Genomic DNA, 26,924 nt, shown 5'->3' with positions numbered 1-26,924 from the left:
TTAGCCATCAAAATATGAAATCTTGCCATTTGCCATGATACAGATAGAGCTAGAGCGTATTATGCTAACTGAAATGAGTAAGTCAGAGGAAGACAAATACCATATGTTTCAGTCATATGTGGAATTTAAGAAACAGATGAATATATGGGACGGAGGGTGGAAAAAGGGAGACAAGACAAACCACGAGAGACTCTTAAAAATAGAGAACAAACTGAGGGTTGATGGAAGGAGGTGGGCGTGGGGGGGTGGGCTGGATGGGTGTTGGGTATTAAGGAGGGCACTTACCCTGATGAGTTCTGGGTTTTGTATGGAAGTGATGAATCACTGAATTCTACTACTCCTGAAACCCAGACTGCACGGCATGGTAGCTAACTAAAATTTAAATTAGAAAAAGATTTTTTGCAAAGATCGAAGAAAGGGCTATGTCCTATACCACAAACTCATCTTATATTTATTTATTTATTTATTTATTTGTGCAAAAAGTCGATTTTTTTTTTGATTTTTTTTTAATTTTTTTTTTTAAAGATTTTATTTATTTATGACAGAGAGAGATCACAAGTAGGCAGAGAGGCAGGCAGAGAGAGCGAGAGGGAAGCAGGCTCCCTGCCGAGCAGAGAGCCCGATGCGGGACTCGATCCCAGGACCCTGAGATCATGACCTAAGCCGAAGGCAGCGGCCTAAACCACTGAGCCACCCAGGCGCCCCAAAAAGTCGATTTTATTCAGAACTGTGGGCAGAAAGAGCTACTGCCCCACAAAACTCGTTTTATTTTATTTTTAAAAAGATTTTATTTATTTATTCGACAGATAGAGATCACAAGTAGGCCGAGAGGCAGGCAGAGAGAGAGGAGGAAGCAGGCTCCCTGCGGAGCAGAGAGCCTGATGCGGAGCTTGATCCCAGGACCCTGAGATCACGACCTGAGCCAAAGGCAGCAGCTTTAACCCACTGAGCCACCCAAGTGCCCCACAAAACTCATTTTAATGCAAACCCTTTTAGATGCTTCTTTTCTCCTCCCCAAGATCTTCAGCTGCTAACCCCCCTCCTTTGGTTGTGTTTCCCCTTCCTCCTGCTGCTCCACGATCTTTCCTCCTTCATCTTTTTAAGGCTCATCTGTCTTGTAAGAATATATCACAACTCCATTCCTTTCTAGAGCTGCGCAGTTTCCCACCGCATGGACAGGCCACATTTTGCTTACTCATTCATCAGTGGACGGATGTGGGGTTGTTTCTACTTCTTTGCTGTTGTGAGTAATGTGGCAATGAACATTCACACGCCAGTGTTCGTCAGCACACGGAAAATTCTAGCTAAGAGTTAGCCATTACTATCACTTTCTGGGACCTTGGGTGTCAGGTGAAGCTCTTTGCACTTAGTTTTTTTTTAATCTTCTCAGAGAGAGTTAATGAGGATAAAGACTGAACCTACTCACAGGACCGTCATGACCATTGGAACCGATGTTAAAATACTCAGAACCCAGTCTCTGGCCTGTAGGGGATATCTAATAAATATTAATAATAGTTAGGAAGCATTCCTTAGGCTTCAGGCATTTGTTGGGTATTACCAGATAGATGATCCCCAAAACCCTGCATAGTATGGCTACCCTCATTTTGCAGCTGTGAAAACCGAAGCACAGAAGTTATGTGAGTGGCCCTGTAGCCAGAGCTGGAATTTGAACTTTGGCCTCATGTTCTGACTCATTAAGCCTCAGCCTCCTCTGTGGATTCCGCAGGGGCAGGTGTTACCACCATGTCAACCACAAGGCCAAGAGCCTCAGTGGATCTTCTCCCAAAGGTATGACCTCCACCATCGTCCTCCTCCTCCTATCCCTGCTGCGGGAGGCTCGCTCCAGCCTCTCTCTCATTCCCAGGAGGGAGTAAGGTCACAGAGCCTCCCCCCTAAATCTGGTCCTGCGGATGGCAAGTTCCAGGATTGGGACTGGGAAGAAAGACATCTCCTTTAAATTCTTTTCTAGGAGACACCCAGAAGGGCCAACCCCATTATAAATACACCCTTCCCTCCCGCATCTCCCATCCCTGAAGGAAGGAACAAGAAACAGGCAGAGTGAGAGAGACAACACGCAGCTATGCAGGTAGAATCGGATTTCGAAGAGGAGAGGAAGCCAGCCATGGGCATGGAGACAGACCGGCCAGGTTTTGAAACTGTCTTTACCACCGGCAGTGCAGTGACCCAGACCAAGGTCCTGAGCCCCTCGGTGGACGTGTCCTCAAAGGACGATGGGCAGAAGAAAAGCTGATTCTTAGGGCTGTGGTGACACCACGTGCAATGACACAGACATGACAGGAGCCCCACACCTGGCAGGTGGCAGGCTTGAGGGGCTTTTCTGGGGAGACGCTGGCCGTTTGTGTGCCTGTGGCTTTCTAGCCTGCCACATCCTGGCGCCGCTCCTGACGGCGACACTGAGTTACCTTCCGTCCTGCTGTTCCCTGGCCCCCGCGCGTCCCTGGGCAGACAACGCCCACTGGTCCCCTCAGTCCACACCTGCTCTGGGAGAACGTTAACCCCGTCACTGTGCGGAACATCCCTCTCACAGAAACGGAATAGCTCTTTAACCCAAATTCCTGCCAGGCAGCTGGATAAATATTTAAGCAAGTCTGGGAGGAATTGGGAGGTGGCTCTGATTGATTGTACAAAGGGCAGTGGAAAAATCTCTGTTTGAGCGGTCTAAAAGCCTTTTCTGGCCGGTTTTCCTCTTCAGCTGCGGAGTAAACAGTTGCAAGCTGTGCTTGGACAAGAAGGGCTGAAAACAAACAGGAGAAAACAACTCTGGCCTCAGGGGTTGTGGGTGGCGGTTTGAATCCTGTTCTTCTGTTAGTAGCTGGGTGGCCGCAAGCAGGTCACCCTACAAGAGTCCATTTTATCATCTGTCCGTGACGGGCTGATGTGGCCTTTGAGTCTAGGGCCACAGTTTCTCAGCCCCGGTAGTTTGGTATTTGGGGAGAGGCGAAGTCTTTCCATGCGGTGTTGCCTGATACACTCAGGAGGCTGAGCAGTGACTGTTCTCCACCCAGTGGACGCAAGAAGGCCCATCCCTGGTGATGACGAATCGTCAGATGTTGCCCATGTCTCCTTGAGGGAGGGTGTGTGTGTGTGTGTGTGTGTGTGCGCGCGCGCATGTGTGCACGCAAAATTGCCCTTAGTTGAGAACCGCTGGTCTTGGCTGGAGACTTATTTCACTAATTTCTTTTAAAGATTTTATTTACTTATTTGCCAGAGAAAGAGAGCACAAGTAGGCAGAGAGGCAGGCAGAGGGAGAGGGAGAAGCAGGCTCCCCGCTCAGCAAGGAGCCCGATGTGGAGCTCCATCCCAGGATGATCGTGACCTGAACTGAAGGCAGATGCGTAAAAACTGAGCCACCCATGCACCCCTTTGCAGGAGACATAAAGGCATTTTGGGTTCCGAGTGCTGAGAAGAACAGCCACTGGTGCATAGGAAGTACCCTAGTAATGAGACATCTCTACCGAGACACAGAAATAGCTGCCCACTCCCCCCATCAAGTTACTGAAAAGGCATTAAAATTACTTTACACCACAAGTGAGTGGCCTGAGAGATTCTTACAAGTCTATAAATTACAGCGATCCCACAGAATTCACAGTTCCAGCCTTCAGCGAGGTCCTACTTAGTCCCGGGAAGTTGACTGTGGCATCAATCCTGAACTTCGTGCCTTAAGGAAATCATCTGGCAAATCATTTAGCTGGCCGTTCCGTGCCTCACTGATGAGACAGGAGGCCAAAGCTGCTAATTGCTTCCCTAAAACTCTCACGGAATCCCCAGGGCTAGCGTAGGGCAAGGCAAGGAGTTGGAACCAGACTGAGTGAACGTCTCTGTGCTGAGCTGTCTTAGATGCTCGCTCATGGCTAAAGTCATTGAACTGTAATGGGGGTGGGATGCAGATATTAGTTCCTTCTCTAGATCAAGCGCACTAGCCTGGGGTCGCCCAACCCATGAGCGATAGAGTCAGTGGTGGTAACTGGGTTTGCCTGTTTTACTCCAGGTTCTGTGTTCCTCTCACTTTTCCAGACTGTCCAACAAGAATATACTAGATAAACGGGGCATTAAAAACAGACCCCAACTCCCGCAAATTGAAATGATGTTTAGGGAGTGTGAACAACTTAGGGATGTTTCCTTTACCGGTGCTTCTCAAACACCAAGGTGTATGGGATCACCTGGGGATCTTATTAAAATGCAGAATTCGGGGGCGCCTGGGTGGCTCAGTGGGTTAAAGCCTCCACCTTCGGCTCAGGTCATGATCTCGGGGTCCTGGGATCGAGTCCCACGTCGGGCTCTCTGCTCAGCAGGGAGCCTGCTTCCCTTCCTCTCTCTCTGCCTGCCTCTCTGCCTACTTGTGATCTCTCTCTGTCAAATAAATAAATAAAATCTTTAAAAAAAATGCAGAATTCAACTGAGGAGACTTAATTGGTGTAAGATTTTGCATTTCTACATCTAGTTTCTGAGGCGATGCTACTGGTCCCTGGACAACTTTTTCAAATTTCAGATGCATTAGAATCACCAGGAGGGCTTCTTAAAAACAACTGAAGGCAATCAAAACAACGAGATAGCATTTTATATCCACTGGGACAGCTACAAAAAACAAAACGGAACAAAACCCAGGAAAGAACACTTGTGGCAAGGGTGTGCAGACGCTGGAACACTCATGAGTTGCTGGTGGGAGCATAAAATGACCAAGCCTCAACGGAAACACTTGGCAGTTCCTTAACAAGTTAAACACGGAATTACCATATGACCCAGCAACCCGACTCCTACATACACTCAAGAGAACAGAAAACAGGTGTTCAAACAAAAACCTGTACACGGATGTTTATAGTGTTCCTTATTCATAACAGAGGTGGAAACAACCCAAATGTTCATCAACTAATGAAATGATAAGCAAATGTCATACATCCATACAGTGGGATATTACAAATTCATAAAAATGAATGAAGCCCTGACACATGGTAGAGAAATGAATGAACCTTGAAAAGATTATGGTAAGTGACAGAAACCAGACACCAAAAGCCACATATTGGATGATCATATTTATATGAGGTGTCCAAAAGAGGCCAGTCCAGAGCGATGGAGAGAAAATTAGTATTTATCGGGGGCAGGAGGAGAGGGAATAAGAAGGGGCTGCTTAGTGGCTATGATTTTCTTCCTTTCTTTTCTTCCTCTCCAACCCCCTCTTCCATCCCTCCCTCCCTCCCTTCCTTCCTGCTTCTCAAGATTATTTATTTGAGAGAGAGCAAACCTATGGTTGAGTATGGCAGGGAGGGGCAGGGGGAGAAGGAGAGAGAAAAAGTAAGCAGATTCAGTGCTAAGTGTAGAGCCTGATGCGGGGCTGAACTGGGGGCTTGACTCAAGTTTGTCCCAGGCTCGTGCTTACGACCCTGAGATCAGGACCCTGAGATCAGGACCCTGAGCTCACGACCTGAGCTGAAACCAAGAGCCAGATGCTTAACCGTCTGTGTCCCTAATGCTTATAGGGTTTTCTTTTGTGGCAATGAGAATGAGCTAGATACAAGTGATGGTTGCATGGTGTTGTGAATATATATATATATATATGTATATATATATATATATTTAAGATTTTTACTTATTTATTGGACAGAGACAGAGATCACAAGTAGGCAGAGCAGCAGGCAGAGAGAGAGGGGGAAACAGGCTCCCCGCCGTGCAGAGAGCCCGAGGCGGAGCTCAATCCCAGGACCCTGAGATCATGACCTGAGCCAAAGGCCGAGGCTTAACCCACTGAGCCACCCAGGCGCCCCACATGGTATTGTGAATATACTGAATGCCACTGAATTGTATACCTTAAAAAGGTTATATGGTGGATTTTATGACATCTGTATTTTAGCACGATAAGAAAAAAACCTGTGCCCACTCCCAGATTTCTGATTCAGTAGCTCTGGGAGTGGGACCAGAGGATTTGTGCTTCTAACGGCTTCTGGGCTGCTCCTGGCTTCCAACTTTGAGTAACAGGGTCCCAAACTTTGACTTTGATATTCAAATGGTTTGTCACATCCCCAGGGACTATTGGATTACAAGGAACAACCAAATACTAGCAGTCTCAAGTTTCTGCCTACCATGCCTACAAACCTGCCTCTCTTGGGGCCATGGGCTTGGTCTGTATTTTCAGCTTGGAAAAGCTCAATAAGGGAATGGACCTTGTTACTGGAGTTGACTCTAGATGACCTTGAAGGAGGGAGAAACGGGCTGGGAGCCCTCATTTACATTTTCCTAAAATGAGATCATCCGAATTCTGGTTTAGGAAGTTCTTAGAGAATGAGACAGCTGCTGTGGGCATGGGACTTTGGGACCCCTTGTTATTAAAGAACAAAAATTCAACCCAGAAAATTTTGCAGACCTTATTGGGTTTATTAACTGATCTATGAGTCAGGCAGCACCCCATCCAGCAAGTAAAGGGAAGCTCTGAGGAAGGTTTTTATAGGAAGGAGGGTGGGGCATGGAGATTGTTAGCAAAAGAAAGGATTGTTTCAGATAAATTCACTTTCCCAGAGAGGGAAGAGCAGAGGGTCTTATCAAGACTTCATCTTCCAGGGCGCCTGGGTGGCTCAGTGGGTTAAGCCTCTGCCTTCGGCTCGGATCATGATCTCAGGGTCCTGAGATCCAGCCCTGCTTCTGGCTCCCTGCTTAGCGGGGAGCCTGCTTCCCCCTCTCCCTCTGTCTGCCTCTCTGCCTACTTGTGATCTCTGTGAAATAAATAAATGAAATTAAAAACAACATTTCTTTAAAAAAAAAAAAAAGACTTCATTTTCCTTCTGGGGTGGTGGTGGGGGAAATGGAGACAGATTACCTCATTGTTGTTGACTAGAAAACTCCTGACCGACCCAGTTAAGACTACATTTCTGGAGAAGGTTCAAATTGTAATTAGGCTAGGTATTAAGCCTTCATTGGCTGATGTGCCCTAGCATAAGTGACTCCATTTTGGGCCTATGGTTTTTCTGCCACCTTATCAATGTGTCTAATACCCAATTGCCACTGTGAAGTCCTATATTCAACTCAGTTCTGACACTATCTACCTGGAGATAACATCAGGTCCTACAGGTTCAGGGCTCAGTCCTATAAGACATTTCCCAACCCCCACGTCAGATACCAGTCTTTCACCAGTGCTTCTGGACCCACCAGCTGTAGAATGAAGGTTCCAGTGACCTTCTCCTTGGGTTCAATTAATTTGTGACCGCGGCTCATAGAACTCGGGAAACCTGCTCACTTCCTAGATTACCAGTTTATTACCAAGAATATTAAAGGATACAGATCACCAGCCAGATGAAGAGATACATAGGACAAGATATAGGGAAAGGCCAGGGAACTTCCATGCTCTCTGAATCTACATGTTCACCAGCCTGAAAGCTCTCCAAACCTCTTCCTTTCAGGTGTTTATGGAGGCTTCATTACATAGGCACTAGTAATTAAATCTTTTGGCCATTGGTGATTGATGTCAATCCCCAGTCCCTCTCCCCTCCCAGGAGCTGGGGGTTTGGGAAGGACTGAAAGTTCTCTGTGGTCATGGTTAGGAAATTCCAAGGGTTTAAGAGCTCTGTGCTAGAAATGGGGGGAAGACCAAATATATAGCTTATTTGCAATCAAAGTATGGCACAGCCTCAGGCTGGAAGGTTGCAATATTTCCGGCCCCTGCTGTCTTGCTAGGGCATTCACTTGCAAACCCTTTGACCCCCATAATTCCTATGTACCCATATACCGTCTCCATGTAGATATTGATCAGATAGTGCTGAGGAGTTTTTGAGGTCCTGTGTTATCTTAGGGGACATCAGGCCATTTGGCTGGTAGAACCTTAGGATATGTGACTAACATACTGCGTACGCCACGCCCAGGGAGTCAGGAAAAGCCCATGTCTGAGCACACTCAGGAGAGAGAGAGGGTCTACATTACATCAACGGTATCAACACCATGAATCCAGGTTTATTCACTTACCAGGGAACAAAGTCACTGGATATTTCCCGAGACGAACAAGCTAGATGGGGGAATGTGGAACCTTCTGGAAGAGGGGTGGCTCCCCTAAGTAAGCATAGAAAGTCTGTAGATAGGAAGGGTGGAAATGATGCAATTTGGAGTAGCGTTGGGGTCTGGAGTGGACAGCCAAGAAAGAATTTTTGAGACGTCTTCAGGGCAAAAAGGTGTTTTTTTAGTAAAACAGGGGGACTGGACCCCAGAGCAGAAAGAACTACCATCTCAGGATTGTGAGGACAACTGATTATATACTTTGGGGTTGGGGGAAGTAAAGACAAAGGGAAGTTCCAGAAGGATTTTCATATGCTGAAGAAGACTCCCAGCGTTCTGGAACCTTGCCAGTGCCAAGTTAAAGTTGTTTTTTCCCTCTAGCAAGGCTTAACATTAAGACAGTCAGGCGCTTCCTGGAAGAAACTTAAACTCCTCCTGCCTCAAGCATTTGTGAATTCACTGCAATTTATAAGGATGTTTAATTTTATCTACATTTCCTCTGCTTTTCTTTCTCACATCAGAAAGCGTCCATAGGTCTGTCCGTGGTTGGTTAAAATAACTCCCATTCTTGACTGGGTAAGTAAATCACCCCAAGTATTTATTTAGACTTGGCTACTTTGTGTCTGTTGTGGGGGAACCTAACATTCAATTTCGATATGTCCTAAGCAAGTACTGTGCTAAGGGCAAAGTTTTGTTTTTACATTAGCTGCATCTGTGATGGGGGTATGCACAGGATGGAGTGAGAAATGTTATAGTGTTGGAATATAGGTGAGGTTGGGCGGGGTGAAGTCCTGAGTGGATGGCCAAGAAAGAATTCTGGAGACGAGTCTTTGTGCAAAAAGGTGGTTTTATTAAAGCATGGGGACAGGACCTATGGGCAGATGTTGTGAGGGGTGGCTGATTCTATGCTTGGGAGTTGGGGGAGGTAAGGAAAAGGGAGGTGTCATAAGGATTTTCCTATGCTAAAGAGGACCTCCAAGATACTAGAGGTCTTGCCATTGTCAATTTCAGGTTGTTTTTCCTTCTAGCAAGGCGTTAACAATAGGAGAGTCGGGACCTTCCTGGAGGAATGTCCCATATATCCCAGCCAGGAGTGGGGGTGGTGTTGGGTTGTGGGGTGTCAGCTCGTGTTTTGTCCTCAGTCTGCCTTCTGCTCCCTCATCAAGAAAGAAGGACACTGTCACTGTAAATGTGGCTGAAGCCTTGGCAGAAGTTTCGAAAGCTCTAGCTTGTCCAGGAGGATTTCTCATCCTTTAAGATTTCAAATAAGCCAGGCCTTACTTTTTGACCTCCAGTGCCAAACTTCAAACACTTAAATTTTCAGTTTGTTTGTTTTTTGACCAAAAAAAATTTTTTTTGGTAAACATTTTTACCCAAATTTTAGGAGACTTCATGGACCTTTGTTCAGCCAAAGACCTACATGGGAGCTGAGCAATTCTCCCTTGTTAAGCCCGTCTTAAAAGGGAGTATATATATATTTTAACTTCATTTGGAAATAATTAGAGATTCACAGGAAGTTGTAAGGATAGGTACAAGGAAGTCCTGTGTACCCTTCACCCCCCCTCCCCTAATAACAGCTTGCATAATCATAGAATGTCAAAACCATGCAATGTGGCGCAGCCGTTCTGGAAAACAATACAGAGTTTCCTCAAGAAGTTAAACATAGAACTATCCTATGGCCCAGCAATTGCACTACTAGATAGTTATCCAAAGGATGCAAACATGGTGATTCAAAGGGGTACCTGCACCCCAGTGTTTGTAGCAGTAACGTCTGCAAGAGCCCAAGCAGAGAAATATCCCAGATTTCCATCCACAGAGGAGTGGATAAAGAACATGTGGGGGTGTGTGTGTGTGTGTGTGTGTGTGTGTGTGTGTGTGTGTAATATTACTCAGTCATCAAAAAAGAATGAAATCTTGCCATTTGCAATGGCATGGATAGAATTAGAGGGTATTAAGTCAATCAGAAAGACAAAGACCATATGATTTCCCTCGTGTGGAATTTAAGAAACAAAACAGATGAACATAAGGGAAGGAAAGGAAAAAAAAAATGAGACAAAAGCAGAGAAGGAGACAAACCGTAAGACTCTTAACTCTAGGAAACGAACAGGGTTGTGGGAGGAGAGGTGGCTGGGGGGATGTGGTAATGGGGTAATGGGCAGTGAAGAGTCCCACCACGTGATGGAACGAGCACTGGCTGTTGTCTACAACCGATGCATCACTAAATTCTACCTCTGAAACTAATAATACAGTCTATATTAATTAAATTAACTTTAAATTTAAAGAGCCATGTTACAGACATTGCTGCTGTGCACCGAATTTCTCAGATTTTACCGGTTATATCTGCGGTCACTTATGTGTGTGGTTCCTGTAACTACTAACACAGTCAGGACCCAGAACGGTCCCATCAGAGGGATCCTCCAAGATACCCCTTTCTAGCCACAGCCACTCCCTCACCCCATTCCCAGCCCCAACAACCACGGCTCTGTTCCCTGTCTCTATAATGTTATCTCAAGAATGTTCTATAAATGAAACCAGACAGGATGCAACCTTTTGAGACTGATTTTCACTCAACTAATTTGAAAGGAGTATATTTTGATCCAGGCTTATACAGCTCAAAAAAACTCCCCTTCTTCCAGCTTAACATTAGGAAGTTTCTTTCATTCCAGTTCCCAAAACACAACACATCTTCGCCCCCTCCCCCCATATCTGTGAGATTTAAATCAAGGGTAAACACTGCCAGCTCTCTATCCAACCTCTGGGATCACATGCGCCTTCTACAGCCAAAAAAATGATGAGGTTTTTTCCAGATCTCAAGCTGGTATTTGCATTTACATGTCCAGAGGATAGAAATACACGGAAACTTTTCAGAAATGTTCTCTATAAGTGTTTAACAACCCTGTCTGCACATCAGATTCACCTGGGGGAGCTTTTTAAAAAATTCCCGTGTCTATGATGAACCACAGACCAATTAAGTCACGTGGGAATGTGGGGGAGGAATAGATTTTTTTTTTAAAGCTCCCCAGGCAGTTCTGACTAGCTACTAAGTATGAAAATTATTGTTCTAAAACAATTGGCTGCAATAGATGGTCGCAAAATTTGGGGTCACAGGAGTAAATCAGGTTTACCCCGGGGGAATGTGGGAATGCCACAAAAGCCCAGGCTCATTCCTCCTTGAAGGACCCTGACCTCTGGGTGCTTCATTAGCTCCCCAGGTGATTCTGATACTCACCCAAGTTGAGAACCACTGACACCCAACCCTCCGAACACTGCCCTCACTAAACACTAAACCACCTACAGAGTTTTATTTAAATACTGATGTTCGGGTCCCACTGCCAGAATTGTTTTTATTTCATTGCTCTAGGGTAGGGCCTGGGTATTAGTTGTGTGTGTGTGTTTGTGTGTGTGTGTTTTCATGTCCCCAAAGTGATTCTACTGTACCTACAGAGTTACATATCTCGGGTCTGGAATTAAAAAACAAAATTTAAAAATAAGCACGAGAGACTTTCGTCTCTCTGAGCATTCTGGTTTTATTTAATGTGAGCTAGTGGAAGAGTATGTAAATTTCCAAGACTTAGCCTTCTTGGAATGGAATTTAAATTTAAGTTTTGTGCCTTGCACAAAACCTCTCAGATTTCACCGGTTGTATCTGCGGTCACTTATGTGTACGGTTCCTGTAACTACTAACACAGTCAGGACACAGAACTTCTTGGAATTACATCAGTACTCTGGATGGTCATTAAAGCTATAGCCCAAACATTTACCCAGGGTTGTGCGTTCCTTACCAGTTCTCCCACGTCCCCATAGATAAGCCCTCTATTTTGGAAGCTATTTTGGAAGCCAAGTTCTCCCCTAGAAATAGAAAGAAACTTACCAAGTTCTTGGCAACCTCGTCCCTTGCTGCCTTCTGGCAATAGAATTATAACCTGAATGGAGCAAAAGCGGAATTTACAAATCTAACAGGACAGGCAATGAGGGGGTACAGAAGGTCAGGAAGGGAGCATGCTCTGAGACCCTGTGAGGCTCATGGTCAGCGAGACATGGACGTCTGCACTTCCTTCATCTCATTCCCCCAGGAATCTTAGACATCACTAGGAAACGTTAACAGCAAGGTTGAATCTATGAGGTTGAACCTTACAGAACGGCCATTCTGTAGGTCGGAAATGGTCTAATAATGGCAGTTGCACAGGGTTCAAGGTCATACAAAAGACAAATGTGTCTTAACTGTTTGGCCCAAAGCATGCTTTCTGTTTAGATTGATAATTTGGAATATGATCAATTCTTACCACCTGCCGTATCATCCATAACGCTGTAGGTCACTGTGCAAGCGCATGTTCAGAAATATGTGACCCAAGCCCTAATGTAATAGCTCAAGGCTTAGTATTCCAAAGAATCGCTTGGATTGGTTTAAATTGCAAATTCTAGGGTGGGTCCTAGAAATCCATCAGGTACCATTGGGAGAGTCTGAAACAGGTGCACTCTGTTCTCTAAGAAACACCAAACCTATGGAGCCGTTTGGGCTACTGAGAAAGGCTATCTGAAAACCGTAAGTAGTCCTAACGTGAGAAAGCTCTTACGGGGGATGACTGTGCCAGGCACTCTTCTGGGACTTGAACCCAGGCAGCGTTGGCTCCGAAATGAGCTCTTCACCACGGCCTTCTGCTAACCGACATGGCAGCCAGCCAGGCACCCTCATCTGTAAAATCGTGGAGAAATGAGAATGGCGGGGTTCTGCAAACTAGGCTGAAAATTAGAACAAGCTGCTTTAACTTCTTGGGTCTTTCTCAGCAGTAAAAGTGAAAAGTTGGGTTTGGAACTCTCAACATTTTGTGAAACTAAAACTTTAAAGAGAATCAGCTGGGGTGCTTGGGTGGCTCAGTCAATTAAGGGTCAAGCTCTTGATCTCAGGAGTGTGAGTTCAAGCCCTGAGTTGGGCGCCATGCTGGGTCCGGAGCCTACTTAAAAAAGAATCAGCTGGTTATCGGTAGCAATACAGGAAAGAGGGTTTAATGGTTGGTTTGTTGGTTTGTTTGTTTGGGGTTCTCCCCTACTCCCCCCAATTTAATGTTTTATGCCAGAGAGTATATTGAAATTTCATCAGTGAAGCCTGATGACTCTTCTTTTAAGTGACTGGGTCAAACCTCAAGCTAACTGAAACAGAAGACAGAAAAGGAATTTATTAGATCACCAACTGACTGGAACTAAGTCTTCTTTTTTTTTTTTTTTAGAGATTTTATTTATTTGACAGGGACACAGTGGGAGAGGGACACAGTGGGAGAGGGACACAGCGGGAGAGGGAGAGGAGAACCAGGCTCCCCACCAAGCAGGGAGCCCCAGGTGGGGCTTAATCCCAGGATCCCAGTATCATGACCTGAGCTGAAGGCAGACGCTTAAGGACTGAGCCACCCAGGCGCCCCAACTGGAACTAAGTCTTAAGATGGGATCATCATAGCTCTCCCCCCCCTCCACTCCTGTTTCCCTTCGCAAACCCCCACTTACAATTTCTGCTCTGCCTTTCTTGCTCCTCCGCTTTCCTCTGCTTCCCTTCTCCAATGTGGTAGCAGAAATGACCCCCAGGAGTTCCGGTTTTCCACCATTATCATACTTACATAGCCAGGAATAAACCAGAAAGTCCTCTCCCCTCCGCCATCATCAGGACTCTGGCTCAACTGAGGTCACGCACTCAGCCCCAACCTGATCTGCTGCTCCAGGAAATGGAGCACAGTGATGGGCCAGTCTGCCCCTTTCTTTTTTTTTTTTTTTTTTTTAATTTTTTTTTTTCTTTTTTTTACAGATTGAGAGAGAGAGAGAGAGAGAGAGATTACAAGTAGGCAGAGCAGCAGCCAGAGAGGGGAGGAAGCAGGTTCCCTGCCAAGCAGAGAGCCCGATACGGGGCTCGATCCCAGGACCCTGAGATCATGACCTGAGCTGAAGGCAGAGGCTTAACCCACTGAGCCACCCAGGCGCCCCCAGTCTGCCCCTTTCAATGAGAAAGACAGAACGATGAATCGAAAATCTTACAAAAACAGGGAGGTAAGGATGAGCATTTCCCCAAACAAAATTATATAAGCCCAACCAACATTTTTATAATCATTTAAAAATAAGGGTGATAACTGAATTATTCTAGGTCTCTCTTCTTCAATGCCTATGCTCTACCCATGCTCCTCCAACAAGTTTCACTGGGATAGAGTTGACACGTAACATTGTATTAGTTTCCTTCATCTTCTCCAGGCTTCTAAGCTAAGTGTGGTCCAGATAGTGTGATAAAGTGTGATAAAGAGCTCCCCCACTCCCAGCTCCAGCTAGCCCTCCTAGAATAAGCTCTTTCCTACTCCCTCATACAGAGATGCCCCCACGGTTCCCTATGGTGTCTTACTCCTTGTTTTGACAAGTATTCGAGCCAATCTGTTCAACTACGGATGCTGGAATTGGTGGACTGGTGCCCTTCCCCCAGATATGTCCACCCAGAACCTTAGAATAGTGGTTGGCCAAACCGGAAGATCAGAGGCTGGGGCAGACACCTGACTCACATTTAGCTTAGACGGACTTTGGTTTGTCATTGGACCAGCTGTGATGGAGCTGCCATGGAAGGCAGAAGCAAGAGACGCCAGACCATGGTTGTGACCCATGGCACATAGGCACTGACCTGGGTGCAGAGGGCCCTTGCCTGCCCTTTTCCTGCCTTAGTCACCACTGATACCAGTTCCTGGCATGCAGTAGGCCCTGTTTAAACACTTAGTGGATTGGGGCGCCTGGGTGGCTCTGTGGGTTAAGGGTCGGCCTTCGGCTCAGATCATGATCCCAGGGTCCTGCGATCTAGCCTCTTATCAGGCTCCTTGGTTGGCAGGGAGCCTGCTTTTCCCTCTCCCTCAGCCTGCTATCCCCCCTTCTTGTCCCTCATACTCTCTGTCAAATAAATAAATAAAATCTAAAGACAAAACAAACAAAAACAAAACAACAACAACAAAAAAAACCCAAAACCCACTCAGTGGATGAACGAATGAAAACATCAGACCTGATTTTCTTTTTCTCTCATTATTCCCATAGGAGGGGTCCCAATGGAAAAGCTGGCAGCCTATAGCGCATCCAAGGCGGCTCTGACCATGTTCTCGGCAGTCATGAGACAAGAGCTTTCCAAATGGGGAGTTAAAGTCTCTGTCATCCAGCCTGGAGGCTTCAGAACCAGTAGGTGTCTAAGCCCAAGAGCCCCTCAGGGGTGCTGAGGGTCCTTTGGATGTGGTTTTGGAATATAGATGAAATTTGGTGGGGTGGGGTCTGGAGCCGATGGCCGAGAAAGAATTCTTGAGCTGTCTCTGGGGCAAAAACAGTGTTTTTATTAAAGCACAAGGACAGGGCCCGTGGGCAGAAAGAGCTGCTGCACCGGGTTTGTGAGGGGTGACGGACAGTACACTCGGGAGTTGGGGGAAGTAGGGAAAAGGGAGGTCTCATAAGGATTTTCCTATGCTAAAGAGGACCTCCAAGATACCGGAGGTGTTGCCATTGTCAATTTCAGGTTGTTTTTCCTTCTCGGAAGGGTCGGGACCTTCCTGGAGGAGTGTCGCACACATCCCAGCCAGGAGTTCGGCGGGGGGGGGGGGGGGGGGGGGGGGGTGTCGGAAGAAAACTGAGGCTCACAGAGGTGGTATGAGTCAGAGATGAGATTTAGATCCAGGCCACTCTAAGAATTTCATTGTGTGTGGTCCCAAAGTAGCTGGGGGTAGGTTTGTGGGTGTCAAAAGTGGTAGATGAAGGTTGACAAAAGTCTGGTGGCTTGGTCACCAAGAAAGAGAGCTTAGGGGACTCTGCACAGGGCACCTGCAGAAGTGGTCAGAAAGTCCATGAGGTGTTTAGAGAGGGAGGAAATGGAGAGGAAAGGAATCCCTCAGCCTGGGAAAGCAGAGACTGGGGGAGAGTTAGCTGGAGGAATGACAGTTCACACAACATGTTGTTCCAGACCCAGAAGTCTTTAGAGTAATTGTCAGGGTAACTGTTTCTTTAATGGGGTCTTCTGTCTTCACGGAAAGAACTGAGAAATAGAAATCTGCTTGCATTTTTGTTGAATATAATTGAATGTCGCCGGTTTACATTTTACAACCAAGCTCCCCCACAGACCTGATATCCTTGAGTCCCCCAAGCTAGTAAACCAAAGCTCATCCCACAGCAGTCCCAGAGCAATCGCACACTTTGCTGGAGGGAGCATGGGGTACTGCCAACTTTCTGTAACGGAACCTGGCAGTAGGTGTTGAAATCCAAAATGCACGTTCCTTTTGACTAGCTAATCACGTTGGGGCTGTCGCACACCTAACAACAGTGAAATACAAAAGGATATATGGTGCAAGGGTATTTACGGCAGCATCCCCGAAATGTTGAAAATTAGGAAGGACTGCAAAATCCTGTGAAAGAGAATTGGTTGCCTAAAAGCTGTTCAATGGGAACTTCTGCTGCTCTGGTTTAAATCTGTAGCCACTGACTATCAGAGGCAGGTCTGTGATTTATTACTAAGCAAACAATCAAATCTTTGGAAAACATGTGTAGTATGATCCTTTCTGGTTTCTGTTTGTTCCTGGCAATATAAAATTAAACCAAAGCTTTCTATGTGTGTATATGTTTGTATGAACAAGGAGGGAATATAGAAAGACCCACAAAACTGTGAATTACCTGAAAGGAGATTAATTTTAAAAACATATACGTGCCCTTATTTACTTTATTTGTTTATAGGCATTGCTACTATATTTTAAGGCAAATATATATATGATTAAATTATACATGATAAGCAACCATTGCTTCTACATTAAATGCTTAAATATTTAATCACATATGACTTACATGTTAAAATTTCAATGTATATTTAAAGGCGTACTTATTATATATTGTTTAAAATTATCTTTATTAGATAGCTAAGATGATAGTCAACATTGTATGTTTAATTTTATACACGGAAGTAGGTGCCAGTTCTAGATTAAAAATTATATATAGATGGATACATGGATACACCTATGTGTGCCTGTATGGTTTATATAAATATATTTATATATAAATATATAAACTGTATGGTTTATATCTTATATTGTATATGTTACATTTTATATTGTATGTGATAATCATGAACACGGACGTCATAGATGTTTGTGGCAGCACTATTTGTAAGGATCCCAAATTGGAAACAACCCAAAGACCCATCACAGTCTAGCGGACAGATAATTTATGGCACATTGGCACAATGGAAACTGTAATGAAGGGAATGACCACACAGTACATAGAGGACGCTCACAGCGTACTGTATGATTCCATTTACACACTGTCCAAATACAGGCAAAACTGCTCTATTCTGTTAACTGGGACAGTGGCTCCTGGGAAGGGGTCTGCGAGACACGGTTGGTTTGCCTTCTCGTTCTGCTGCTGGTTGCCTGGGCTATTCAGTTTGTGGAAACCCAGTCATGTGTGAACGCTTCTGTATGCATGTCAAAAAAATATATTAAATACCATTTAAAGCACATTAAAAAAAAAGTGCTTGGGAACTCCCATCTTTCCCAACAGAAGCCAATTCACAAGGGCCTGCTTCCCTGGTGGGGTCAGACATGCCCGATCTGGCCTCCCCAGTATCTGAGCCCCCCTTCTTCTCACATCACAGATATCGCAGGCACCAGTGAAGTGTGGAGCAAGCATGAGAAGGACATCCTGGACCACCTTACCTCCGATGTGCAGGAGGACTATGGCCAGGACTATATCCTTCAGCAACGCAACTATCTTAAGCTCATCAACACGAAGGCCAATGCAGATATGTCCCCCGTGCTCCTGGACGTCCGACATGCTGTGTCTGCTAAGAGCCCCTTTGCCTTTTATGCGCCGGGGGCAATGGCTTATTCCTTGCTCTGCTTGGTTTCCTTTAGTCCTACTGGCGTATTTGATTATTTTAGCAAAAAACTGTGTAACATTGGAGGGGGCATGCCCAGAGCGCTAAGAAGGCCTAACTGAAGAATAAGGCACATGGGCAAATATGTGGGAAGTGTTGGTCTTGGAACAAAAGGGCGACTTGAACTTCCCATTAAAGTTGTGGTTTCCTACCTTGCATTCCCTGTGAATTCTGTTGGTTGAATAGTACTTAGTGGTGAGGAGGCTGGTGGCTGGAAATGACCATCATGAAGGGTGGTACCCTGCTCTGCACGGATACATTTCAGATATCCTCTCATCCAGTGCTCCTTAGAGAACCAAGGTAGGTATCTCCACCCCTACTTAACAGATAAAGGAATTAAAGATCAGAGAAGGTAAGTTGCTAGTTCATTGTTGCTAGCAAAAGGTGGTTAGAATGGAAACCCAGATTGTACTCTGCTGCCTGCCAGAAGAAGAGGAAGAGAAAGAGATGATGGGAAAAATGAGGTAGGGAAGGAGAAAAAGGAGGAGGAACTAGGACCACAGTCAAATGGTTTTTCCCACTGGGAACTGATAGCTTGCTGAACCTACTGTGTATACAAGGTAGTGGTTCCTATATATGTTATCAGTGCTCCGTGCACTTCCTCTCCCTTCCTCTACTTGGAGCCCTGGAGATGGTAGGATGGGGTGTCCCACCTCAAGCAGGGCCCCGCAGGCCTTTTGGCAGACCCAGGGCATGTGAGTGGCTGGTTTGGTGTCCACAGTAACCATCGCTATCACCTGCGTCTGAACATCCCAGGATGGAAAAGCCAGTATCATTACCTGGAGAAGCCAGCTGAAGGGATCGAGGCCAGGTACCAAGAGAGATGGGGTCAAGTTCACCTGTGGGAGGCAAAAGGAGAGGAGCTTGTGAACAGGGCACATAAAAGGAACTAGAAAAAAACAGCAGCTTTACATGAGGGAAGATGAGGTCCAGACACTGCAAACCTCTCTGTCCCATTTCCTTTCTAGGATGTGTAGTTTCTTTTTCTATTTTCCAACCTTCTGGAGATTGTAGAAGAAAAATAAACTGATGATGTTCTGTGGTCCCCCCCCCCACCAAGTAATAAATAATAAGGTAGTGAGATAAATAGCTGTGAAATTATTAATATGATAAAGTTTTAATGGCTAGTCATGCCAAATGCTGGTAGTTCTCGAGTTCTCCATCATTGCTTTATGGCAGAAGAGAAAGAAAAGAAAAATAAATTCACCACTGATTTCCAAAATAGGTACTTTTTGGAGATAAGAGTTGTCCAGGTCAAAGTTTTCATTTGCATACTTCAGATCTTGAGAGAGCAAAGGATTTGTGTAACCAGAATTTGAAGAAGGACTGAGGATTATGTGTTTTGCTGTAAATCAGTGGTTCTCAAAGTGATCCCTACACCACAGCATCAGCATCACCTGATTAGAAATGCAGATTCTCAGGAGCCAACGCAATTGTACTTTAGGCTCCTATGGCTCCTGTAACAAATTATGAAAAACTTAGGAATTTAAAAAAATGCATTTATTATTTCACAATTCTGGAAGTCAGAATTCTGAAATGGGTTCAAATCAAGTTGGTGGTGGGACTGCGTTCCTTCTAGAGGCCCTAGGGGAGAATTCATCTGTTGCTTTTTCCTGCTTCCAGAGGCCTCCTGTATTCCTCTCCTTGTGGCTCCAACCTCTGCTTCTGTGACCTCCTCTCCTCTGACTCTGCCTCCATGTTTTATAAGGACCCTTGTGATGGCATGGACCTATACACAATCCGGAGTAATCTCCTTTATCTCAAGATCTTTAACTTAATTGCATCTGTAAAGTCCCTTTTGCCATATGAGGTCACATAGTCACAGGTTCTGGGGATTCATGTACCATGATCATTACTAGGGACCTGTATTCTACTGATCGCATCCCCTGAATCAGAAATTCTGGGCGTAGGCCCAGCAACTTGTATTGTACTGAACCCTCCAGGTGATGCACACCCCTGTTTGAGAACCCCTGCTCTTGGGGGAAGGAGGGGGAAAGCTCTTTGAAGACAGTGGGAGGGAGCTGGAGACATCAGGTGGAGTAGTGCTGGGCAAATACACCAGCCCTTAGGAACCTAGTGTGGGAGCCACTTTCTGTTCTGATGAAAACTCCATGAAGTATGGGGAGAAAGTGTTGGATACAGACCCAGAGAGTCTGAGAGTCCTGGATCAGAGAAGCTCCTAACTGACTCCCCCTAGGAGGGCTTCCACACTGCCTTGGGGTTACCTGGGAGGGAATTATATCATAAGGTGGTCTATTTAGCCAGAGAAAGACTGAAAACCTCTTCCCACCACTCCTATCTAGAGTCCCTTGGGTCTGGGTGGGAGTGGGGAGGTCTGGAAAAGTCGCTGAGGCTCCTGGGACAACAGGGAAAAGAGCTAAGAATGAAGTGTCAGGGTGTCCTTGGGGGCAGGTGAGGTCTGCAGCAGCAGAGGCCACTTGGTGGACAGCCTTGGGCTGGGGCTGAAACCCAAAGGAGGCCAGGGAGTAAGAGACAGTGTTATATCCTTGGTGCTGGGCAAATACACCGGCCCTTAGGAACTCAGATTCTGAGGACAAAAGAAAGAGGGGCGCAGAGTCTTGCATTCCACTGCATGTTCGTTAGGAAGACCCTGTTTTAAATCAGCAGAGATTGTTACCTGAAAGGATCAATAAGCATTCAAACATATGTCTTTTCTTTCTTTTTTTAAAAGGTAAGCTTCTTGCCCAACGTGGGGCTTGAACTCACAACCCCAAGATCAAGAGTGATATACTGCACCCACTGAGCCAGCCAGGTGCCCCCAAACATATTTTACTTTTAGCACATACCTACAGTTTCTCAGAAAGCAAGAAAGATAAGTATTACATACAAAGCACCTCCATGCCCTGACCATGTCTGCTCAGTACTGTTGTCCCTGTTTTACCAAAAGAAACCAGAAACAGTTAATGGCAGAGGGAAGCCTTCAATATGCCCACAATTTGACCAGCATGATGAACAAACAGGCGCTTCAACAACAGAATTCTTGGTAACAATATTTCATCCTCCCAGTCCTGCTCTTCTGCTCAAGGGCAGGATACAAGGTACTGGTAATACCTGGTCCCACAGCATCACACTCAAATTGCATACAAAACCTCACCCACTCCTCTTTATCTCTTCCATTTCTATATTTTCTCAGTGCTGGAACAGGAAAGTGGGCGATCTTTACAATACACCTGGGGTAAGAGGGAGGAATCCAGAAAACATCCAGGGAAAATGGGATTTCTTTATTACATATGGGGCAGATAAATGCCTACAAATAAACCTTACTATATTATTTGAATGGAACATTAAATTGCATTAGTTTCATTATACTGGTGGTAAAGACCATGTTTTGGAATGCTCTTCTGGATAGTGTAATTCTGAAGAACAATAATTCCATGCACACAGCTCTGTGGAACGGTGACACCTCCTGCCCAGTGAAATTCCTCAGTCCAGGTCACACATAGTGGGCCACTCAGGGGTTAGGACACCTGCTCTGGAGTGGCTCAAAATAAAGTACTTCTCTACCCATTTGTTGGAAGCCAATATTTCCCTCCAGGATCTCAGGCTTGGGGATGATCATGGCAGGACTGGACAGGTGTTTCTGACCAGTTCAATTCCTAGCTAAGAATTCCACATCAAGAAATAAAAATCACGGAGGAGTCAAGATGGCAGAGGTGTAGCGGACTGAGATGACATCAGGTTGCAGGAGTTCAGCTGGATAGTCATCAAACCATTCTGAACACCTATAAACCCAACAGGAGATTGAAGAGAAGAATAACAGCAATTCTAGGAACAGAAAACTGACCACTTTCTGAAAGGTAGGATGTGCGGAGACGTGAATCCAAAGGGATGTGAAGATAGACCATGGGGGGAGGGGCCAGCTCCTGGCAAGTGGTGAAGCAACAGAGCACAAAATCCAAACTTTTAAAAGTCTGCTCCATGGAGGGACATTGCTCCAGAGGCTAAGCGGGGGTGGAGCCCTCGAATGGACAGGATGGGGGTGTCTGAGTGTCGCAGAGCTCGCGGGTATTGGAGCAGGGAGGCTGGCTACAGAGACGGAGATGAGGAGTGAGCTCTCAGCTCGGGATTACCTTAAACTGTGATCTGAGGTACAATCAGGCCACTGCTCCTTGAGCATGGACCCCACAAGTGGCAGATCGGGGGCCACCAGAAGAGCAGATCGGCAGGAATCTGCTGGGTTTGAGACTCCAAACAGGGCTACGTGCCAGAGACAGAAATGCTCAGTCACAGGCTGGGTGAGCTTGGAGCATGGCTGGAGTCCAGGGAGATGTGAGTGATTGAGCTCTTTTCCCCAAGGGCGCACTGAGCAGTGGGGTCCTCAGCTCTTGGCTGCTCCAGCCAGAGACTGGAAAGCCGCCATCTTCATTCCTGGCCTCCAGAGGTCTACAGAAAGGAGAAAGGGTTCAGGGAACAAAAGCTCCAGAGAACGAACTTGAGCAGATTACTTAGCCCGGCCCCTGGCACGGGCGGTGCAATTCCACCTCAGGCAAAGACATTTGAGAACCATTACAACAGGCCCCTCTTCCAGAAGATCAGCAAGAACTTCCAGCCAAGACCAAGCTCACTGATCAAGAACAGTGGAATTCCAGAGTTGGAGAAAGGAAAGCATGGAATTCATGGCTTTTTCTCCATGATTCTTTAATCTTGCAAAGTTAATTGAATTTTTTAAAATCTTAAAAAAATTTTTTTTCTTATTCTAATTTTTAAAAACTTTTCCTCTTTCCTCTTTTAACGTTTTTAAAACTAGTTTATCTTAACAATACCTTTCTAAAAATATTTTTAAACTTTCATTATTATAGTCATATTTTAACTTCATTGTATCTAACTTCATTTTTTGTATACATACAGGGTTTTTCCTTCTAAAAAAATTTGGGATACAACTTCTAATAGATCAAAATATATCCTAAACTTATATCACCTCACACCAGTTAGAATGGCCAAAATTAGCAAGACAGGAAACAACGTGTGTTGGAGAGGATGTGGAGAAAGGGGAACCCTCTTACACTGTTGGTGGGAATGCAAGTTGGCGCAGCCACTTTGAAGAACGGTGTGGAGATTCCTCAAGAAATTAAGAATAGAGTTTCCCGGGGCACCTGGGTGGCTCAGTGGGTTAAAGCCTCTGCCTTCGGCTCAGGTCATGGGACCTGGGATCGAGCCCCGCATCAGGCTCTCTGCTTGGCAGGGAGCCTGCTTCCTCCTCTCTCTCTCTCTGCCTGCCTCTCTCCCTACTTGTGATCTCTATCTGTCAAATAAATAAATAAAATCTTAAAAAAAAACAAAGAATAGAGTTTCCCTATGACCCTGCAATTGCACTATGGGTATTTACCCCCAAAGATACAGATGTAGCGAAAAGAAGGGCCATCTGTACCCCGATGTTCATAGCAGCAATGGCCATGGTCGCCAAACTGTGGAAAGAGCCAAGATGCCCTTCAATGGACGAATGGATAAGGAAGGTGTGGTCCATATACACGATGGAGTATTATGTTTCTATCAGAAAAGATGAATACCCAACTTTTGTAGCAACATGGATGGGACTGGAAGAGATTATGCTGAGTGAAATAAGTAAAGCAGAGAAAGTCAAGTATCATATGGTTTCACTTATTTGTGGAGCATAACAAATAACATGGAAGTCACGGGGAGATGGAGGAGAAGGGAGTTGAGGGAAATTGGAAGGGGAGGTGAACCATGAGAGACTATGGATTCTGAAAAACAACCTGAGGGTCTAGAAGGGGCGGAGGGTGGGAGGTTGGGGGAACAAGGTGGTGGGTATTAGTGAGGGCACGTGTTGCATGGAGCACTGGGTGTCGTGCAAAAACAATGAACACTGTTATGCTGAAAAGAAACAAAAAAAGAAAAAAGAAAAAAAATATATCCTAAACCTAGCACAGGGCTTTGTTCTAGTCTCCACCCTGAGCAAATTCTCTCCACTTTCTTTTTCCAACCAACTTATCTTATCAATTCCTTTCTTAGAATTTTTAAAAAATTTTCATCTTTACAGTCAATTCCATCGCTTCATCATGTTTACCCTTATTTCTGAATAGATCTAAGTTTTTCTTTCTTTAAAATTTTGGGAGGTAGTTTCTTCTAAGAGACCAAAATACACCCAAAATCAAGTGATCAAGTGGGTGGCTCTGTTCTACTCAGCAGTCTATTTTATATATATATTTAAATTTTAATTAAAAAAAAAACTTTTAACCCTTTTTCTTCTCCCCCCAATTTGGGGTCTCTTCTGATTTGGTTAGCATACATTTTTCTGGGGTCTTTGCCATCCTTTTAGTATTTTATTCTCTCATTCATATATTCTTATCTGGATAAGATGACAAGGTGGAAAAACACACCACAAAAAAAAAAGAACAAAAGGCAGTACCGATGGCTAGAGACCTAATCAATATAGACATTGGTATTATGTCAGATCTAGAGTTCAGAATGACAATTCTCAAGGTCCTAGCTGGGCTCTATAAAGGCATGGAAGATATTAGAGAAACCCTGTCTGGAGAAATAAAAGAAAAAAAATCTACCCAAGCTAAAATTTAAAAAAAGCTATTAATGAAGTTCGATAAAAAATGGAGGCTCTTACTGCTAGGATAAATAAGGCAGAAGAGAGAATTAGTGGTATAGAAGACCAAATGATGGAAAATACAGAAGCTGAGCAAAAGGGAAACAGACAACTACTGGACCGCAAGGGGAGAATTCGAGAGATAAGTGATACCATAAGACAAAACAATATTAGAATAATTAGGATTCCAGAAGAAGAAGAAAGAAAGAGGGGGGTTAGAAGGTTTATTGGAGCAAATTATTGTAGAGAATTTCCCTAATATGGCAAAGGGAACAAGCATTAAAATTCAGGAGGCACAGAGAACCCCCCTCAAAATCAATAAGAAAGGGTCCACACCCCATCCTCTAATAGTAAAATTTACAAGTCTTAGTGACAAAGAGTAAATCCTGAAAGCAGCCCAGGACAACAAGTCTGTAACATACAATGGTTAAAATATTAGATTGGCAGAAGACTTATCCACAGAGACCCAGCAGGCCAGAAAGAACTGGCATGATATATTCAGAACACTAAATTAGAAAAATATGCAGCCAAGAATACTATATCCAGCTAGGCTATCATTGAAAATAGAAGGAGAGAGAAAAAGCTTCCAAGACTGGGGCGCCTGGGTGGCTCAGTGGGTTAAGCCTCTGCCTTCAGCTCAAGTCATGATCTCAGGGTCCTGGGATTGAGCCCTGCATGGGGCTCTCTGCTCAGCAGGGAGCCTACTTCCTCCTGCCTCTCTGCCTACTTGTGATCTCTCTCTCTCTGTCAAATAAATAAATAAAATCTTAAAAAAAAAAAAAAGCTTCCAAGACAAACAGAAACTAAAAGAATTTGTAAACACCAAACTAGCCCTACAGGAAATATTGAAAGGGGTCCTCTAAGGAACGATAGAGCCTAAAAGTAGTAGACCAGAAAAGAACAGAGGCAATAGACACTAACAGTCACCTTACAGGCAATACAATGGCACTAAATTCATATCTTTCAATAGTTACCCTGAATGTAAATGGGCTAAACGCCCCAATCAAAAGACACAGGGTATCAGAATAGATAAAAAAACAAAACCCATCAATACACTGTCTACAAGAAACTCATTTGAGACCCAAAGACACCTCCAGATTTAAAGTGAGGGGGTGGGAAACAATTTTACCATGCTAATGGACATCAAAAGAAAGCTGGGGTAGCAATCCTTATATCAGATGAATTAGATTTTAAACCAAAGACTACAATAATAAGTGAGAAAGGACACTATAGCATACTCAAAGGGCCTGTCCAACAAGAAGATCTAACAATTTTAAATATCTATGCCCTTAGATATGGGAGCAGCCAACTATATAAATTGCTAACAAAAATTAAAGAAACACATTGACAATAATACAATAAATATAGGGGACTTTAACACCCCCTCTCACTGAAATGGACAGATCATCCAAGCAAAAGATCAACAAGGAAATATAGGCCTTAAATGACACACTGGACCAGATGGACATCACAGATATATTCAGAACATTCCATCCCAAAACAATAGAATACACATTCTTCTCTAGTGCACATGGAACATTCTCCAGAATAGATCACATCCTGGATCACAAATCAGGTCTCAACTGGTACCAAAAAGTTGGGATCATTCCCGCATATTGTCAGACCACAATGCTCTGAAGCTAGAACTCAATCACAAGAAGAAAGTTGGAAAGAACTCAAATACATGGAGGCTAAAGAGCATCCTACTAGAGAATGAATGGGTCAACCAGAAAATTAAAGAAGAATTGAAAAAATTCATGGAAACAAATGATAATGAAAACACAACTGTTCAAAATCTGTGGGACACAGCAAAGGCAATCCTGAGAGGAAAATATATAGCAGTACAAGCCTCTCTCAAGAAACAATAAAGTCTCAAGTACACAACCTAACCCAACACCTAAAGGAGCTGGAGAAAGAACAGGAAAGAAAGCCTAAACCCAGCAGAAGAGAAATAATAAAAATCAGAGCAGAAATCGATGAAATAGAAACCAAAAAAAAAAACAGTAGAACAAATCAATGAAACTAGGAGCTGGTTCTTTGAAAGAATTAATAGGATTGATAACCCCCCTGTCCAGACTTATCAAAAAGAAAAGAGAAAGGACCCAAATAAATAAAATCATGAATGAAACAGGAGAGATCACAACCAACACCAAATAAATACAAACAATTATAAGAACATATTATGAGCAACTATATGCCAGCAAATTTGACAATCTGGAAGAAATGGATGCATTCCTGGAGTATAAAATACCAAAGCTGAACGAGGAAGAAATAGAAAACCCAAACACACCCAGAACCAGTAAGGAGATTGAAGCAGTCATCAAAAATCTCCCAAAAAACAAGAGCCCAGGGTCAGACGGCTTCATTTGAAGAAGAATTAATTCCTATTCTCCTGAAACTGTTCCAAAAAAAAAATAGAAATGGAAGGAAAACTTCCAAACTCAC

General features: G+C 44.6%; 1 protein-coding gene across 1 annotated transcript in view; it reads left to right on the top strand.

The window, feature by feature from the left end:
• The window catches only part of HSD17B2 (hydroxysteroid 17-beta dehydrogenase 2), a 73,611-nt gene extending 55,553 nt beyond the window's left edge, over positions 1-18,058 (top strand). The window contains exons 4-5 of the mRNA XM_045988181.1: positions 15,037-15,174; positions 17,621-18,058. Coding sequence (XP_045844137.1) covers positions 15,037-15,174; positions 17,621-17,964 — 482 coding nt within the window. The 3' untranslated portion in view covers positions 17,965-18,058. The remainder of the gene's footprint in view (positions 1-15,036; positions 15,175-17,620) is intronic.
• The last annotated feature ends 8,866 nt before the right edge of the window (positions 18,059-26,924 follow it).

This window comes from Meles meles, chromosome 19 (assembly GCF_922984935.1).
Source record: "Meles meles chromosome 19, mMelMel3.1 paternal haplotype, whole genome shotgun sequence".
Taxonomy (NCBI): domain Eukaryota; kingdom Metazoa; phylum Chordata; class Mammalia; order Carnivora; family Mustelidae; genus Meles; species Meles meles.
Note: the sequence above shows the minus strand (reverse complement) of the source record. Positions and strands in the feature narration are given on the sequence as shown.